A 19540-nucleotide genomic window follows, 5' to 3' on the forward strand; every position below is an offset into this window, starting at 1 on the left:
TTAGATGTAATCAAAACATTTCACATAATCTAGCTGTTGTTAGGTGTTGGCACAAACAGATGATGACACATGAAACCTGGCGTCGTTGCAATGGTGAACCTACCTTGTGAAACAAAAACACGGCTTGCAGCAAATCCATTGCAGGAATTTGACCAAGGCACCTCAGTGAAATACATCATATTGGCATTGTGTGCACACTGCAGACAAATTGGAATCGGTCAGGTATGTGAATCTGCGTGCTGGCTGATAATATACTTGACACTGAAACCCTTAATCATAGGTGTAATTACTGCTCTGGCTAATGGGAGGTAATCAGTCCTGACAGATGGTGGCCAGTCATGTGTTGCAAGCTGAAGTGTGAAGCATGTGTTTTTCTTGTTGTTTTCCAAATCCTTCAGCCACACCTTTTCAGTTGGGGAGATAGGATAAGGCCAAAACACCTTTCCTCAGAAAGGTATTTGGGACTCTGACAGAGCAACAACAACCTCGAGACTAACCCATTTTCCTGAGGAACAAAAAACAAGACACGTAGAGTGAGTTTTACAGTTACAAAATAGTTTAAGAAAACATTTTATTTTACATAAACTGTACAGACATCATTTATTTGGCTAAATAATTCTTACACAGAAACTAAAATAGTGTTTTATTAAATAGAAAACTGAAACAAAAAAAATAGAACTAAAGATGAAAAATGTTGCCTATTGACTAAGAGAATCATTTATTGTACCCTGATACAAGTAGGCCTTTTGCAGATGATCAAAACAGTATCATACACTCAATGACCATGCCCTCTTGGTACAATGGCTAATATCATGGCCTCTTTGGTTCCATTAGTTATGTAAAATACCTCTGACACAAAATTCAGTTTCTTTACTTACTATAAAAATAACTTTTCAATGGCAGTTTTTGTTTTACTAATCCTGCAACTTTTCAGTGCAAACATCACAACAATCATTCGCCTTAGAAAGGATGCGAAAGATTACATTTCAAGTATTAAGAGTCGAGGACTGAAGAGGAAAAGGGTGAGAAAGCAAACACAAAATACACAGAAATTTTCAGAGGAAGAGCATTCAGTCTAACAGGGCATGTTGTAGTATGGGTATAGTTTACTATACATTGCATAGCTCATGTGGCACTTATTTAGTGATATGACAGGACACTCAGTACCCCTTGGAAGGCAATTCTTTATACAAGTGCTAATCAGGCTGTGCATTTCAGTTTCTCCAAGTGCTGCACTGCACTGTGGTGACCCACCAAAATGAATGGCTCTGTCTCCGCGTGTCCACTTCCACAAAGCATTATTGGGCAGAAGGAATGAGTTCTGTCCCGGTGCGCAAGTGAAGTGCACTTCTCAGATCTGTCTAGTCCGGGTCATCACATGGTTACAGGGCCTGCAGCGCTCTTGATAGGCAGGAAGCTGAGGTTCGAGGCCTGCAATTAAGGGTGAAAATAACGACAGCAGCTCTGTGGAGGACTTTCTTTTGCCGCTGCAATGCGGAGGGAATAATCCTGTGAGGCATTAAGCGCTGCTGGTCTAATTCCACCAGAGGACAGTCAGACTGTGTCTGTCGGCATTCGAGTGAAGTGCTTTTGTTCTGAATTGTGTGAGCTGATGAATTGTCAGTGCTTTAAAAAAAAAAAAAAGTCTGACATGTGCTTAAAGTACTTAGGGGCCTGAGGAACGGGTTGAGAAGTCTGGGGACAAAGCCAATAATGTCACTGGCTGATCATGTCACTTTCCTTAAATAATTCTTATTTTCTTATAGGTGTTGCTCGGCCAATATATTTTATTTAAAATGGCAAAGTAGCGCAAAAGTACCATTTGGTGATCTTCATTCCCTTCTCCTCCCAATGCCGTCTAATTCAAACTCAGACAGCAAGGATATCACTCAGTCTGATAAATACATACACTCATATAGAACAGGTGCAACCAAGCCTCCGCACATTTTGATACTAGATTACACTACAGTGTGTCTCACCTGCACGTACAGTAGCAATAGATTTCTTGTACTGTATATGTATACTGTACAACGTCACCTGTTTGTACAAAAGGCCTTGCTGACATTTCAGAGAAAATTAAGGGCCAAAATGGACTCATGCACAGCCACACTCCTCCACAATCATGTTGGGCACATCTCTCTTAACAATGTTGTACTCATCATCAAAGTAGAGCATAGACATAGTACTCAGTTTGGTGGGGATGCAGCAGGAATTGACCGAACCTGGGTTAATTCCTCTCATGCGGTACTGGTTTACCACTGCTGTGTGGAAGGATGCAGCCGATCCTGGCATGTAAGCTGGGCAACTTCCTTCACAGTAGTTGCCGTAATAGCCTGCAGGTGCAATGATCCAGTCGTTCCACCCGATGAGACGGAAATCAATATAGAACTGCTGCCGGCAGCATAGACCCCCGCTCGTGCCGTCACATTCCAGCCCACGCTTGCGAATGCGGTGTTTTCCGTCCACTTGTCTTGCACGGACCACCAGGAATGGCCGGTGGGACGGGTCACCTGGGTCCACCAGCACCGGAGCTACTCCAGCCATCTCACATCCCTCGCAGTGGACCTCAAGGTTCTGTCGACGGCTACCTTTGCCAAACACTGCCCGCACTGCCTCTAAGAGTGGGAAAGTGTGCCAACCACTGCGTTTCAGCTCAACACGCTTCTCCACCAGGGCCCAGCGCCCTGTGACCCTTCCACCCACTCCTTCTGGCACTTCTTCTACACTGCTCACAGCTCCAGTTTCCTGGTAGCGGATCTTGACTGTCACCTTCCTTCGCAGGCCTTTCTCAGGACCAGTCGGCAACACCCGAAAGAAGAGCCACAAGTTTGCCTGTGACACATACAGGTTCTGGTTGCCTTCATTGGAGATGAGGAAGAAAAGACTGGACTTTGAGGATGTGTACTCATCTGCGGGGGACACAATAAAAATAAAAACATCATCAGTACAAACAAGGAAATTATGGCATATATCTTTGTATTTGTAGTTTGTTCAAACCTCAGAAATTTCAAATGCGAACATAGTATCTCAAATTATTCACAGATGCCATACTATATCAATGAGTCACTGAAGCCTCCTGCACATTGTTTGTATTTACCGTAATTTACGAACTATAAGCTGCTACTTTGCACATGCTTTGAAACCTGCGGTTTATAGTCCAGTGTGGCTTATTTTTCATGATATTATAAAAGGATTTGTTTTGGTAATACAGGTAATAGAAATGAGGACATTTCATTTAAAACACCTGTGGTTTATAGTCCAGTGCAGTTTACATTTGAACAAAACAGGGTTTTCCACTAATTTTAGCTGGTGTGGCTTATATTCAGATGCGTCTTAACATCCGGAAATTACGGTAATTTGATTTTGCCATGAGCTCATTATGCAGTATACTATTTTTTTCCAGAGGCCATTCATCATCTTTACTCAGGTTTTGCATCTTCACTGGTAAATACAATAATTTACAATATGTAGAAATATAAATTACACTGTAGACACACACACAGGGTGTGTGTAAAATGAAATATGAACTGCTGATTTTATCAAAAGAGAAGCAATACGCAGATGGCAATATCAGGTGGATTGAGTATGTCATTTTGATGCTATGCGAATTGGATGGAAGAGAGAATAAAGCAGCCACTTATTCTACTACTGTGTCCGGCCATGCTCTTTGACTTGTGAGTGACTGTGTGGATGAGGTGCTTCTGTAAACTTTCCCCTTTCCCAATCAAAAACGATCCTAGCTATCCGTAACACTGTAATAAAGCAGTGAAAAATATCAAACAGCCCACTTCGAACCTCTTTAAATTGGTCAAGTTAATTCATCAAACCACTAGCGCTAAGGTTTATGTGCTAGTACGGCTTCGTAGTTTCGTATGGTCCTTATATCATCCATTCAAAATACTACTTGAAAATGTATTTATGACCAAAAAAAAAAAAATAACTGGGGACCATGACCAAATCGCGTTAGACAGAAAGTCGCATAGGATCAAAGCGAGTAAAATCGAGATTTAGGTGTAGTGTTAATAGTGATTTTAATATCAATACAAATAATTACAATAATTATTTTGCCGTGTCTAACTTTGCGCCCCAAGTATTCAAACTCAGCGGTCCCAAACCTTTTTAGCACTTCGGACTAGATTATTGTCAGACAATATTTTCATGGATCGGTGTTTGATGACGTCACGATTTTTGCGAAGAAAACGTCTAAAAACAATTCTAGAAAAAAAATAATTAAATCAAAATCAAATGTCGAAAGCATCAATAAAGCAAATAATTAACGACTGCACATTGTTTTTAGAAGTTTTCTTCGCAAAAATCGTCCGTGTTTAAATTACAATCCAATTTCCGCAAAGCAGACCAACAACGATCTAAAAAGTCATCGTACCAGCTAACCATATAGCATGACGTCTTCAAAAGGTTTAGGTCCCTGAGCCGATCTGAACACCGAGTGGATGTGGTACCTACACCGGCTTTTAAGGTGTGGCGGATAAATACAACAAAATAAAATGATATGAACGGCATAAAAACAATGGTATTGTGGTGCCGAAGAAAAAGACCAGGAATCGGAAGAACAACAACAGAAGTGCGTTACCACAAAAACACCACGTTCCCAAAAAACCCATAAACACCTCCTTTCCACGGGGAAATTCTGTATGTGAACACCACAGTATAAGATAACAATAAACACGAATCCACTGTGGAACTTTACTAGCAGCATCCTCATTAAATCGCGCCAACAACGTAACATGAGTAATTTATGTTATGTTATGTTCACGTCACTGAGAACGAATTAGCGTCGAGATCCGGGGTTCTACTGTAGTTTGATAGGTCTGATGATGTTTCAGCTTTTGTACGTTCATACACTTTTTACCAAGAATCCTGCCCAGTTGGGTAAATGAAGCCCCAATTTGTTAAGTGACAGGGCCAAAGAGCAAGAGATTGAAGAGATGTGCACTGAGGAAGACAACATGAAAGAATAAAGATGTAAGTAAAAAAGGTGTTAGGGTGGTGGACACAGCCAAGATCCCTGGGGGGTTCATCGAGTTCACTGTTAGCACCCTACTGAGCCCCACCCATTCCCTCCTCCTTCCATGTGCAAGTACCCTAAGAGTGACAGCACAAAGCCCCCTGTGAGGCACTGGGAGACAGCCGCGCAGCAGCCCACTATTGAAACACGTGGCTTTCCAGCAAAATGCATGATGGGGGGGGGGGGATAAAATCAATTTACATGACACTGGCCACTTTCTAAAAGGGTACAAAGAAGAGATTCCAGAAGTCTAAAGGTGACGGTGGGTTTAGTAGACAGAGAAAAAAAAACTGCCAATGAGAGCTCAATTATGTCTTCCAATTTACCCAAAGGCATCTTGAAAGGTTTCTATTTCAGGAACGTTGGCACAAGTTCTTAAGCAAAGCATTGCCCTAAAAGTGGCTAAATCACTTTGTTTGCAGACTGATTAGTGTTTGTCAGTGTCAACATGTGGCCACCAAAGATGGCCCTCTCTTTAAGGCGCCCCATGCCTCTTGCTCCTGTATACCACAGCTTTACATTTACACACAGACTTGTTCAGACCAGCTCAAGCTCAAGCACTGTACATGCACACACATTTCCATCCATCCATGCACACAACCACCGCCATGCTAAGCAATACATTAAAATAGCAGCCCTCCCTATCCTGCTGGCTATCAAGAGTGCAGTGAGTACATTCTTACATAAAGGACTCTGATTAACTACAGCTTTCATTTGTGATGGCAGTAAAAGCCCCTTTGAGCTGCATTTAACCCCCCCTCACGGACACACATCACCATGCATGGTACTTGTCCCGACAACGCCAAGCTTTAGAAAGTCTTAAAACTGGGGGAGCTTTCAAAGAAACAAGAATACAGCGACAGTATGATTAACAGTCAGAGACACATTTGAGGTTTCTAAGAAATGATCTTGAATAAAAGTGCTTCATTTTAGCGCGACAAGTTTACATTGACAATTTAAATTGACTATTTATTTATTTATTTGTTTGTTTGTTTGTTTGTTTGTTTGTTTGTTTGTGGTTGCGATATGTCCTGAATACAAGGTGCTTCATTCATAATTTTCTGTCTAAATTGTGCACTCGTGTACAGAATTGCTCTTCAGCATAACTAAAAGTCAAAACCCTTATCTTGTACAAAGTTTGAACGATAAACGCAGAAAGTTACCAAAACGTCATCATAATCAAACAAATGTATTAACAAATTGCAGACACTGTTCTGACAAATGTACAATTCAAAATATGATATTATAAAAATCAACAATTAACTGACATGAATGTATTTTGAATGTAAAGGCTTTACTTCGGTCCAGAAAATAATTATCTGAGTACTATATATATAGCTATTTATTCTATTCTATAGATTATTTCAATGTTGAAAGCACACGGGGAGCTTACAAAGCAAATTACTTTTTGCCACTAATGGTCCCTTTGAGGATTTTTCTTTTCATCCATTATTTCAGACAGTTTTGAACTGGCCCTGACACGTCTTACCTGACCCAGCAGAGTGAGGTTGCTCGTGAATATCAGCAGTTAGGACACCTGGGTGGGCTTGTGTGGATAATGGGTTGCTTCAGCTTGTCCTTACCTGCGCCACAAGGCTCTGTGGCCCAGGTGAGGAAAGCATGGAAGCAGGCGAGCTGGCAGTGAAGCAACTCATTACTCACGGCCGCTAGACACGACGGCGTGTCACTAAAAGATGAGGGTGTGCCCACGCCGCGGTACTTCTAAACATGAGCCAAGGAGTGTGCGCTTATTGCTACCATTGTTCAGGCATGATGAGGATGGTGGGCCTGGCTTGAAATGCCAAATCTTTGGCCTGACGTAAATGCTCCTTCTGCTCTGGTTTGACACTGCTATTGTTGGTGTAAACTGGAGATGCAGTCATTAATGAATTATGTATTGGATCATAAGGTATACAGTGAAAGGTCAAGGCTGAAGCATATACTTGTGGAAAATATTTGGAGCAGGTCTGAGAGCGTGATGCGAGACACCTCCCACATGAAAGAGTGTCGTCCTAAAGTAAACCTGCCAACCTGATACCGCACTGTTGAGGTAGCGGATTACTTCCCATCATTAAGCATCCTCTCTCACCAACGTTCATTTTGAAAGACAGCAATTATCAGAAACCAAGCAGCTCCGAACGAAACCTCTCTATTGTAGTTGTTCCTCAGTTGCTTTGAGCAGAGTTGAACTTAGGTCATTGTCACTTGTGCACATCAGAAAAGCAGTTTCTCATTTCTTTGAACAAGTTTCAAACTCTTTGGCACATCCATTATGGCACTATGGCACAAATGGATTATGTACAATGTTCCGCTGTTTGCTACATTATCAAATTCTCATGCCATGTTGATCAAAATGCATGACAATGGGTCTCTGTTGAATTATCTCACACTCCACAACATTTTAGCATTAGTATATTAAACAAGTATTTTCATGCGAAATGGTTAGGCAAGTTGTCAAAAAATGTCTCTATATATTTCTATACATTTCGATTCATTACATTTTTCCCCAGGTGAATCTTGACTCCTAATGAAGGGAAACATTTGTTCAACCAAAGATCCATTTTCTGAAATAGCTCATAGCAAGTAAAAATATTTGTTGTGATGTGTATACAAATTTGTGGTCCTTGGACTACAGTGTAATTCCTACAGTGTTGTACAAGAGATTGTTCACATTTCTACTTTTTGGATGTTTGATTGTGCAATGCAGTGCTGTCTTTTCCTTTCTGCAAAGTACAGAGCAAGTTCTTTCAGCAAAGTACAGTGCAAACAGTTGAGGGGAAATATGAATCTCACCTAGCAATCTATCGTTCACTTGCACTAAGGTGTGACGTAAAATCTAGAATAACTGTCTGCAAAACATTAGCCGCAGTTTACATCAGAACATCCCTACAAAGGACACTGTTAGATTGACAACATTATCCAAAAACAATGACACAAGTACTTCTGATGGCACTCCCATAATTATTGATGCAAATGCCGTATTCACTTATGAAGCTGTACTAATAATTTTGAGAATAAATGGCTTTGTCAGGAGAATCATTGTGTCTCTCTAAATTAACTGTGTTGAGAAATTTCTGTTTTGCAAATGCCTATTCTGATCCAAGATATGTACCAATGTGACTAAGAAACATTGTAAGTCCCCGATCCACCACTAACTGGCCTCTTCTTCCTCACCTGCCTCACCTCATTTGAACTAGAGAAGTAGAAGAGAAGCGAAACCACCCTTACACAACAAAACAACACAATATCATCATCATCACCATCATCATCATCACCACTCCTTTCCTGGATCACTATACTTCACTTGTCAACATGCCTTATCTCAGACTGGAAAACAACAACAACAGTTGAGCCTCCTGGTGCAAGTTTGCCTGGCTTTCTTGAGACCTTGCCTCTGAGCCCCACCCCAGCTGGCAGTATGTGATCTGTGGGTCTTGAGCCAGCTGGCCAGGAGGCAAACGGGGACTGGGGAGCAGGGACCCAAGCCAGCTCTGTCGTACAATACCGCACAAAAGCTCAAAGGTGTGAGGAAGAATAGAGCTAAACAGAAAAAAAACAGAAATAGAAGAAGAAGAAGCAAAGGAGCCCGGTGGACATTAAGAATGACAAAAACATGCTTTACAACACTGCATTATAGGCACACACACAATATCACCCCCGCCCTCACCCTCCAGCATCGCCAGCATTCACCCCTCCACCCACACTCACCCCATTCTCTTCCAACGACTCAAATGTCACATGCATTATTCTGCACAATTTCTTTTGTTTTCTCAGTTTTCCTCCCTTATCGTTGACATGTAGAGTTCAGCAGGAACACATAGTGCTCTAATAATAACTGCCTGGCTTTTGTTCCCTTGTCATGAGGGTGCTCTGATCATTCCCATTCCTTGACAGCAGCCCATTCGGACAAATTGTAACGGCTGGGCCAATAAGAAAAGGCAAGCATGGTGAGTGTGCCTGTCTTTATGCCATTGTAGTTTTAGTGTACCAAAGTGCATATCGGTCTGATTAAAATAACATTTTGCTTTCATTAAAGATTCTCTTGTTGCAAAGTGACAATTATTAGATTTTTGTCAAGTGCAGAAAATTGTGGAGCACCCACTCTGTGTGTGCACGTATAGAAATGAGTGTTCTATTTAGACAACATGAAAAACATACTCCCTTGTTTGTGTACAAGTTACTATATACGTATGTATAACGATGGATGGACGGATGGATGGATGTGTTGGATCGGTAGACGGACGGACAGACAGATAGCTGGACAGTACATAGACAATGTGTGATAAAATAATTCAAGTTTATACACCAACCTTATTACAGCTTGGGTTGCTAAATGATATCTATTTAAATCAGGCATAATAAGCTGATGGATCTGCCTATTTTCCTCTCAGACACGTACATGATCTGTGATTGAATTAATTCCCAGAAGCAAATATTATAAACATTTACAAATACATTTCTCATTGAATAAGAAAATATATGTAATTTATTTAATCATGGTACCTGTTGCTTGTGTATTTAAAAACAGATTTAGTCGCCGCTAATTTCTGCCAGAAGGTAGATAGAGATCATGCAGGTGTCGTGATGAAATATTTTTTAGAAGCCTACCAGTTTCTGCGAAGCTGATAATCTCCGAGGTCTCCGTTTGAACTTCGTTGTTGAAGGACGCCTGTCCGTCAAAACTTGGGATCTCCACACGACCGTCTTCTCGCACTTTGCCGGCATGCAGCCTCCTCAGCGCGGTGACCATCGCAGCTTTTGGAATGGGGTGGGTGATGTTGGGTCGCTCCCTCATCTGCAACCTGTTCAGTATGTGTCTCTTGACCGCCTCCAAGAAGTCTACGTTCACGCGTTCAGACTGATCCGGTGCCCTGAAGCCGCACGACGCGCACGACTCCACCGGCGAGCTCTGAGTCTCTGGCAGTGCGCTGCAGCGCACCGAGAAAGCGCACGCAATTAACAACACCACACTGGCTGAAGTCATTTTCACAAATGTACACGTCAAAGTCCAGTCCACGTAAGAGAAAAAAATATTCGACTAAATAGTCGCGCTATAGTTAATTAAAAAAAAATTAAAAAAAAGAACAGGGGAAAAAAAGCAACTTCTGAGAGTGCGCAACCGCTGAGTCCAAAAGTTAGTGAAAACGTTCCAAACCTCCAAGTGCTGCCTAAGTTATTTAACTCCACTCATTAGGCATGCAGCGTGTTGTCCAACAATGAGTCTTGAGTTTGCGTACAGGCAAAAATGAGACAAAACTTTCGGTGATCTCGCCAAAATGGAAGGAAAAGCGTAGTCCGCTCTTTTTCATTCATATGTACAGGAACTCATCTTCTTCAGTAAAAGTCTTGAAATAAAATAAAGTTGGGTAGCTCCCGGGATTATGCGCCCGTACCGTGTTCCGGTGCGTTGCTGTAGATGACCAGCCAGTTTTGTCCTGCGAGATGCTCCTGACTGAGACCCCTTTCCCCCTGTCCAATCACGACGACAAGGGCTCTGCAATTGCTGTTTTTCCCCCTTTTCCCTTTCTTTCTTTCTTTCTTTCTTTCTTTCTTTCTTTCTTTCTTTCTTTCTTTCTTTCTTTCTTTCTTTCTTTCGGTCTCTTTTTTTTTTTTTGAATTGAAGAGTCGGAACCACGTTGGGATTTCAATCAACTCGACTCAAGGGACTAGCAGACTATGTTTCAGAGCAACGACTAATCTGCTATAGTTGACAGGCTTTTATTATGGTCGTACGTACCATAGGTTGCCTATTCATAGAGACGCCCCCCAGCCCCCCCCCCTCCCTAAAGGGTTGCCTTATTAAAACCACTCCGTGACAGTGTGAGAGTTCAAAAGGCACCACGTCATGTCATCATTAATTTGTAGCATTTTTAAAACTAAAACCATATTTCAATGAAAGCACTTATTAATCACATTAAATACGTTTCATATTGCACAACATATATATATTTATAGCTGTTTGAGGGCGTTTCACAAATGTATATATTGTACGCAAGTAAATGCTAAAACTATACATTTTATAACGTGACTCGCGCAACTTGTTCCTATACATTACTTGACACACACCACCATCTGCTGCTCATACGCAGTCATTACTTTTTTCACGAAGCGCCTCCAGGATTTATTGATATATTTATATTGTTACTTTTGGCCAGTAAAATGCTCATTATTGTCAAAGAAGTTCGCTATAATGATAATAATTATATAATAATAATTATATTATATATATATATATATATAAAATATAATAATTGTTATTATCATCATCGTCATAATTATCATCACCATAATAATCTTAACATAGATGTGCAATTCTTTTTGTGCTCTTACTTTTATTCTAATAGGACACCACATATTTTGTTCGTATTTAACTGTAATGCTGTCACGTGCTGGCGCCACCTGTGACAGGACCACCCCCCCCCCCGTCAGTGGAATCGCCGCCACCTGCCACGGGCTCATGGACAGCGCTATATCAGCGCCGCCAGCGCAGACCCGAGTGTCAGTCTGTCCCGTGATGCTGCTTCGCTCATCTGTCCCTGAGAAACTGACTCACTTGACAATTCGGAGATCCCGCAGAATTGCTTGTTCCCCCCAGCCAGATCGCCGCTCCAGCGCCAGCTGTTCCCATTCTACAATAAAGTCTCTGTCGCTACGCACTTGGCTGTACTGTCCGATCCCTTACAGTACAGACTGACCAACGCTATGCAGCCAGCGAACGACGAGACGGCATTGAGCCGACTGGAGCGAGCCGAGACCGCAATCAGCAGCCTGTCCGCCGACATCCGGAATCTGATCGAGGTTGGTCAACAACAACAGCTACAGCAGCAGGAGATGGCCCAAGCCCTCCAGAGACTGTCGGTGGCTGCGTCCCCGGCTGTCACGGCACCCCCGCACCGCCCGTCAACCGAGGCCAGGAGGCTCGTGGACGTCCCGGAGCCCCGCCTCGGCAACATCGAGAAGTTCAATGGAGATCCCAAGCATGTGAGGGCATTCGTGACTAACTGCCGTATAATGTTCAGCCTCCAGCCCGTCACGTTTGCGTCGGAGTCTGCCAAGGTCGGGTTCGTCCTAACCCACCTCACGGGCGAGGCGCGGCTGTGGGGTCTGGCCGAATACGAAAGGATGGCCCCGGCTTGCGATTCGTTCGACGCATGCACGGAGGAATTGCTCTGCCTATTCGACCTGGGCTCTGCCGCTGAAGACACCGCCGAGGAACTGGCGACGCTGCGCCAAGGTAGCCGATCGGTCGCGGAGTACGCACTTAAGTTCCAGACGTTGGCCGGCAGCAGCGGATGGAACGCGCGGGCGCTCGCTAGCACATTCCTCAACGGCCTCGCTGAGTACATGAAAGACGAACTAGTTTCCTACGATCGCCCGCGAACCCTGAAGGGCGCGATGGACTTGGCGGCCTGAGTAGACCGGCGGATCCGGACGCGGCGGCGCGATCGGGAGCGGAGGCCCCTGCGGAACCGGCGTGGTCACCTTCCTCCGTCTGCTGAGGACCCACCAACCACACCACCCGCCGAGCCCATGGAAATGGGAGGGGCTCGGGTTCCCTCAGAGGAGCACCGTCGACGCCTCTCACTGGGCTTGTGTTTTTACTGTGGGGAGGGGGGTCATCGGGTGGCGGGGTGCCCGTTAAAAGGCCGGAGCTCACGCGGCGTCGGGGGATCCGCGTGAGCTCGACCAGCACCGGCTCTCCCAGTCCCAGCACGCTCACGCTACAGGCACGTGTCCAGCTTGCGGCGGGCGACCAGAACGTGGCAGCCCTGGTGGATTCCAGGGCGGAGGGGAACATCATGGACATTTGCCTGGCACGTCAGTGGGGTATCGACTTCCTGCCTCTGAGCCCGTCCATTCCCGCACGTGCCATTGATGGCCGTCTGATCAGCGAGGTGGATTTCGTGACGGAACCAGTTAAGTTACTGCTCTCCGGCAATCACCACGAGACCATCCAGTTTTTTCTTCTTTCCCTCCCAGGACAGCAGCTCATTCTGGGGCACCCTTGGTTGCGGCAGCACAACCCGGTGCTGGACTGGGAGGTGGGGGTTGTTCGGCAGTGGAGTGAACGCTGCCATCGGACGTGCCTGAGGGCGGCCACCAGCCCACTCGGTAGAGCCCCGCCCAGGTACAGTCCCGACATCTCCACTGTACCAGCAGTGTATCACGAACTCAGAGGTTTTTAGTAAAGCCAGGGCCACTTCTCTTCCTCCACACCGGTCTTACGATTGCGCCGTCGACCTGTTGCCCGGCACCTTCCCTCCCAAGGGACGCGTCTACTCCCTGTCCGCTCCTGAGCGCCGGGCTATGGAGGAATACATCCGGGAGTCCCTGGCGGCTGGTATCATACGGCCGTCCTCTTCACCTGCGGGAGCGGGGTTTTTCTTCGTGAAGAAGAGGGAGGGCACGCTCCGCCCGTGCGTCGACTACCGGGGAATAAACGAGATCACTGTAAAGAACCGATACCCTCTGCCTCTTCTTTCTTCCGCCTTCGAGAGCCTTCAGGGTGCCACCATCTTCACAAAGCTGGATCTTTGCAACGCCTACCACCTGATCCGCATCCGGGAGGGAGACGAGTGGAAGACGGCTTTCAACACCCCGAGCGGACACTACGAGTACTTGGTGGTTCCGTTTGGGCTCACCAACGCCCCAGCGGTTTCCCAGTCCTTGATAAATGACGTGCTACGAGACATGCTGGACAAATTCGTGTTCGTATATTTGGACGACATCCTCATCTTCTCCCGCTCGCTCCCTGAGCACATCAAGCATGTTCGGGCGGTGCTGCGCCGCCGCCTCCTGGAGAATTCGCTCTACGTGAAGTGCGAGTTCCACGCCTCCTCTGTCAGATTCCTCGGCTACGTGGTGCGTGAGGGAACCATCGAAATGGACCCTGGGAAGGTGCAAGCGGTCACGTCATGGCCTGTTCCCGAAACACGCAAGCGGCTGCAACGGTTCTTAGGTTTCGCAAACTTTTATCGCCGTTTTATCCGTGGATACAGCACGGTGGCCGCGCCCCTCACTGCCCTTCCCAGCCCCGCCTCCCCGTACAAATGGATGGAACGGGCAGAACAGGCATTTCAGGAGCTTAAGTGGAGGTTCACATCCGCTCCCATCCTCCAAGTCCCCGATCCCGACAGACAGTTCGTGGTCGAGGTGGACGCCTCGAACGTGGGTGTCGGGGCGGTGTTGTCCCAACGTAGCCGCCAAGACGATCGTCTCCACCCATGCGCCTTTTTTTCTCGCCGCTTGTCAGCCTCAGAATGGAACTATGACATCGGTAATCGGGAGCTCCTCGCCGTCAAGTTGGCCTTGGAGGAGTGGCGGCATTGGCTGGAGGGCGCCACCACTCCGTTCATTGTCTGGACCGACCACCGCAACTTGGAGTATCTGAGATCGGCCAAGAGGCTGAACGCGAGACAAGCACGGTGGGCTCTGTTCTTTGACCGGTTTGAGTTCTCTCTTTCCTACAGACCGGGTTCCCGTAACGCGAAGGCGGACGCCCTGTCGCGTTTGTTTCCTGGTGGGGAGGAGGGACAGGGTCCACCTCCCACTATCCTCCCGAGCTCGGTTCGGGTGGCGGCTCTTTCATGGGAGATTGAACGCCAAGTGGAAGCCGCATCACGCGATCAACCCGGCCCCAGCAACTACCCGGAGGGTCGCCTGTTCGTCCCTGAAGGCCTGCGGTCGTCCGTCCTGCAATGGGCGCACGACTGTCATCCCGGAGCTGCACGCACGAGGTACGTGGTGGCACAGCGTTTCTGGTGGCCCACCTGGCAAGTGGACACCAGCGATTACGTCAGAGCCTGCTCGATTTGTAACCGCTGTAAGACGTCTACTCGTCCTCCGGCCGGGCTGCTCCAACCCTTGCCGGTCCCCCAGCGTCCCTGGTCTCACCTGTCAATCGACTTTGTCACGGGCCTCCCCCCCTCGGAGGGAAACACGGTGGTCCTCACGGTGGTGGACCGTTTCAGTAAGATGACGCACTTCATCCCTCTGCCTAAGCTCCCGTCTGCGAAGCAGACTGCGTCCATCATGGTGCGGGAGGTGTTTCGTCACCACGGTCTCCCACAGGACATCGTGTCAGACCGAGGTCCACAATTCGCTTCCACCTTCTGGGCGGAGTTCTGCCGACTCCTCGGCGCTACGGCCAGCCTCTCCTCGGGGTTTCACCCTCAGTCCAATGGTCAAGCGGAGCGCCTGAACCAGGAACTGGGCAGGTCCCTTCGATGCATGGCCGCCGGGGACCAGCGCGGGTGGGTCAGCTTCCTTGGGTAGAGTACGCTCACAATTCCCTCCCCAGCTCGGCCACGGGACTTTCGCCTTTCCACTGCGTCTTCGGGTACCAGCCACCCTTGTTCGCCCACCAGGAGCGTGGTACGGCGTGCCCGTCGGCCCAGGCTTGTGTCCGCCGTTGTCATCAAGCCTGGGCGAGGGCCCGGATCGCTCTTCTCCGCTCTGTTTCAGGCTACGCCCGCCAGGCGAACAAGCGCCGGACGCCGGCTCCGGAGTACAGAGTGGGGCAGCGTGTGTGGCTCTCGACGCGGGATTTGCCGCTGCGAGCGGGATCCCGCAAGCTGGCGCCCCGCTTTGTTGGACCGTTCCCTATTCAGAAGGTGATTGGCCCGTCCGCCGTCCGTCTTCTCCTTCCAGAGTCCATGAGGGTTCACCCCACGTTCTACGTGTCCTGTGTGCGGCCCTTCTTTGAGAGCGTGTTGGCGCCGGCGCCCGTTCCGCCGCCGCCGCCCCAGCTCGTTGATGGGGGTCCGGCTTACGCTGTCCGCTCCTTGCTCTGATCGCGGCGGCGCGGTCGTGGCCTCCAATACCTCGTGAATTGGGAGGGTTATGACGACGCACACCGCTCCTGGGTTCCGAGCCGCTGGCTACTCGACCGTTCGCTCATCACAGAGTTCCATCGCTGTCATCCGGACCAACCGGGTCCTCGGCGCGGGCGCCCGAGGAGGGACGAGGGGACCGGGGTGAGGGTCCGGGGTGGTCTTGTCCGCCGGTACCGGGGTCTTCTGCTCCCGCGTCCGTCGATCCTGCGTCCGGCGAGGAGTCGGACGTTTCGGCGGAGTGCTGACCCCCCCGCCTGGTCGTCCGGGGGGTTGCTTTCCTTTTTTTTGTTGTTGTTTTTTGTTTTGTTTTGGTGTCTGGGGACGTCGGGGGCCGTCCCTTGTGGGGGGGGGGGGGTTCTGTCACGTGCTGGCGCCACCTGTGACAGGACCACGCCCCCCCTGTCAGTGGAATCGCCGCCACCTGCCACGGGCTCATGGACAGCGCTATATCAGCGCCGCCAGCGCAGACCCGAGTGTCAGTCTGTCCCGTGATGCTGCTTCGCTCATCTGTCCCTGAGAAACTGACTCACTTGACAATTCGGAGATCCCGCAGAATTGCTTGTTCCCCCCAGCCAGATCGCCGCTCCAGCGCCAGCTGTTCCCATCTTACCCCCCCCTACAATAAAGTCTCTGTCGCTACGCACTTGGCTGTACTGTCCGATCCCTTACAAATGCGCTGGTCATAAACAAGAACCACTATTTTACAGTGGAACATTTGTGCTGGGATGGAACCTCCAAGCTATAGGTTGGAAGACAACCACTCGACACTGAGCCACGCCACCCCCAGTATGGTCAACGTGGTCCTCTGTTTGTTTACAAATTTGAAAATGGAGAAGGTCTGCAGTAACTTGGCTGAAAGAGAGTGTCACTCGGAATTTACAAGCCAATCCAATGACGTGATATGCATGTCAGGAGGTTATACTGGAAGAGGATATGTTTAATACAAATTGCACATTCTTTATAGCCCATGAGCCAGTTGAAATATGGGTATCAAGCGACTGAATATACACCACTGTTTTTTACAGCGTCGCTTGACATCTAAAATGTCAGAAAATGTCAAGCAGCCATAGTAGCGTCTTAATACCGCTTCCATTTTAAAATATATCAGTCAGTATACGTATATGTACAATACAATACAATACATTCATCATCTGAACAACTGACTTCGTGCAGTAGGCAGGGTACACCCTGAACTGAACACCATTCAAGCTTACACTCACATGGGCAATTTGGAATGGACAAGCGGCCAACCATGCATGTTTTCGGAATGTGAGAGGAAACCAGAGTCCCTGGAGAAAACCCATAAAGGCATGGGGACAACATGCAAACTGCACAGAGGAAGGCTGAAATTGAACAGACAACCGTTGAACTGTGAGGCGTACGTGTTAACCAGTCAACCACTATGCCTCCCATAATACTATCCAACTTTATTTATAAAGCGTATTTCAGAACAGCTGCATCTTGTGATGGATCGGAATGGAGCAGGGCGACTAAGTGCAGCTTGGACCAGGGTTTATTGAAGAGAACAAACTAACAGACTCGGCAAACTGACATGACTTAACAAAACAATAACTAGACCAGGGGTGGGCAAACTTTTTGACTTGCGGGCCGAATTGGGTTCTAAATTTTGACCGGGGGGCCGAACCAGGAGCAGATGGATGTAGTGTTTGTGTGAAGTAATATAAATGACATGTAAAGGTCATTGCATAAAAGGTTTTTACTTTTAGTAGATACTAAAGCATGGATATTAAAAAAAGCTTTTTGAAAACAAATGCATTTATTAACAGCATTAAAAAAATATTTCACCAAAAAACTACTATCAGTGATTCTTATTAAATACGACACTGTTATGATGAATAACATTTTCCATCACTTCAGCGCCTGCAGGTCAGATTTATGAAATATGTTTATCTAATGAGGCGAAATCACATCCAACGGCAAACATTCTGACCAAATACATCATCTTGAAGAATCAGTGAAAGAATATATCTAAATAAAGTAATAAAGAAATCAATAGTATTGTTGGTTTCTCTTTTTTGCTAGTGCATCATAGTCTGGAGTAAAATTGGTTGTGGTAATTCTTAGGATAGAGCCGAGGTGTCGGTCCGTTAACCTAGATCTGTGACGGGCTTTGTTGACGTTCATGTGGCTGAACGTCTTCTCACACACGTAGGTCGAGCCAAATTGTCCACTCTTTTTTAACATTCGGCACTCAGTGTCCACCTTTCTTTTCTTCGGGCCACTCATTTTAATGGAAGGATTCCAGGGGAAAGTTTGTGGGTGGCATTAGCGTAAAACTGTATCTGAAAACTCAGCGCGCGAATTACGAGAATATTGACGTCACAGCCTACACTCGAAATTCGGCACTGATAGATGAAATTACTACGCACTACTGAGTACGCACACGCACTTGTGAGTGTGCACCGAGCTTTCTGACACGGCTCCCGGGAGTAAATGCGCGGGCGGGCGCTTCCCCATCTACTGGGGAAACATAGTAATTGCAGGGAAAATGACCCAAAAAAAAATTAATAATACAATTTATTCAGGTTTGGCGGGCCGGATTAAACGCACCAGTCCAACTGACCTCACTGGTCTGTGGCAAAGTCTGAACCGCAATCGGCGGCAACTCTGGAACATAACCGCAATCGGCGGCAACTCGGGGACATGAACCGCAATCGGCGGCAACTCGGGGACATAAACCGCAATCGGCGGCAACTCGGGGACATAAACCGCAATCGGCGGCAACTCCGGGACATGAACCGCAATCGGTGGCAACTCCTGGACATGAACCGCAATCGGCGGCATCTCAGGGACATGAACCGCAATCGGCAGCAACTCGGGGACATGAACTGCAAACGGCGGCAACTCGGGGACAGAACCGCAAACGGCGGCAACTCGGGGACGGAACCGCAAAAGGCTGCAACACGGAAAGCAGAGCCGCGCTCTGCGGCAAATGGAGAGTCTGAACCGCAATCGGCGGCATACGGAAAGTCAGAGCCGCAATCGGCGGCATTTGGAAGTCCGGACCGCGATCAGCGGCATTCGGAAGGCGGAGCTGTGGCAGCAGCAAGAGCCACCACGCGCCGCAGCAGTGGGAGTGGGGCCAGGGACGATCGCGGGTCCGGCGCAGCTGGCTTGAAATCTGGCGACGCCCGCGGGTCCTGCGACGCTGGGGTGGAGCCCGATGGCGGCCGCGAGTCTGATGGCGCTGGGAGGCTCTCAGATGGCGGCCGCAGAGCCAGTGTCGCTGGAGCGAAGTCCGACGGTGGCCGTGGAGCTGCTGACGCCAGAAGCACTCCAATGGCAGCCGAGGGTCCGGCGTCGCGGGATCGAAGTCCGATGGCGGCTGCGGAGCCCATGACGCTGGAACAAGCTCGGACGACGAACGTGGATCGGGCGTCGCGGACGGGAGCTGTTGGTGGAGGGGGGTCCAAGCACTGGTCGCTGTAGTGGTCGGATCATTCTGTCATGGGATCGGATGGAGCAGGGCGACCAAATGCAGCTTGGACCAGGGTTTATTGGAGGAACTCAAAAACAGACTCGGCAAACTGACATGACTTAACAAAATAACTAGAGGACTAACAGACAGGGACGTGACACAAAGGACGTGAAGACATTAAACGACAACAGGAACCAAAAAGACATCAAGACAACAACAACACAATGATCCGACGGGGCG

General features: G+C 47.7%; 1 protein-coding gene across 1 annotated transcript; it reads right to left on the bottom strand.

Annotated features, from left to right (window-relative positions):
* Positions 1–534: 534 nt before the first annotated feature.
* inhbb (inhibin subunit beta B) lies at positions 535–10570 on the bottom strand. Its single transcript, XM_037239343.1, has 2 exons — positions 9635–10570; positions 535–2909 (listed from the first exon to the last, which is right to left on the bottom strand). Exons 1-2 carry the CDS (start codon positions 10008–10010, stop codon positions 2095–2097), a joined length of 1191 nt encoding a protein of 396 aa, XP_037095238.1. The 5' UTR covers positions 10011–10570; the 3' UTR covers positions 535–2094.
* Positions 10571–19540: the final 8970 nt, after the last annotated feature.

This window comes from Syngnathus acus, chromosome 21, assembly GCF_901709675.1.
Source record: "Syngnathus acus chromosome 21, fSynAcu1.2, whole genome shotgun sequence".
In the NCBI taxonomy this organism is placed as follows: Eukaryota; Metazoa; Chordata; class Actinopteri; order Syngnathiformes; family Syngnathidae; genus Syngnathus; species Syngnathus acus.

Coding starts and splice junctions, on each gene's coding strand:
- inhbb (XM_037239343.1), bottom strand. CDS start 10,010: ATGACTTCAGCCAGTGTGGTGTTGTTAATTGCGTGCGCTTTCTCGGTG. Junction 2,910..9,634: donor TATCAGCTTCGCAGAAACTG/GTAGGCTTCTAA, acceptor TGTCCCCCGCAG/ATGAGTACACATCCTCAAAG.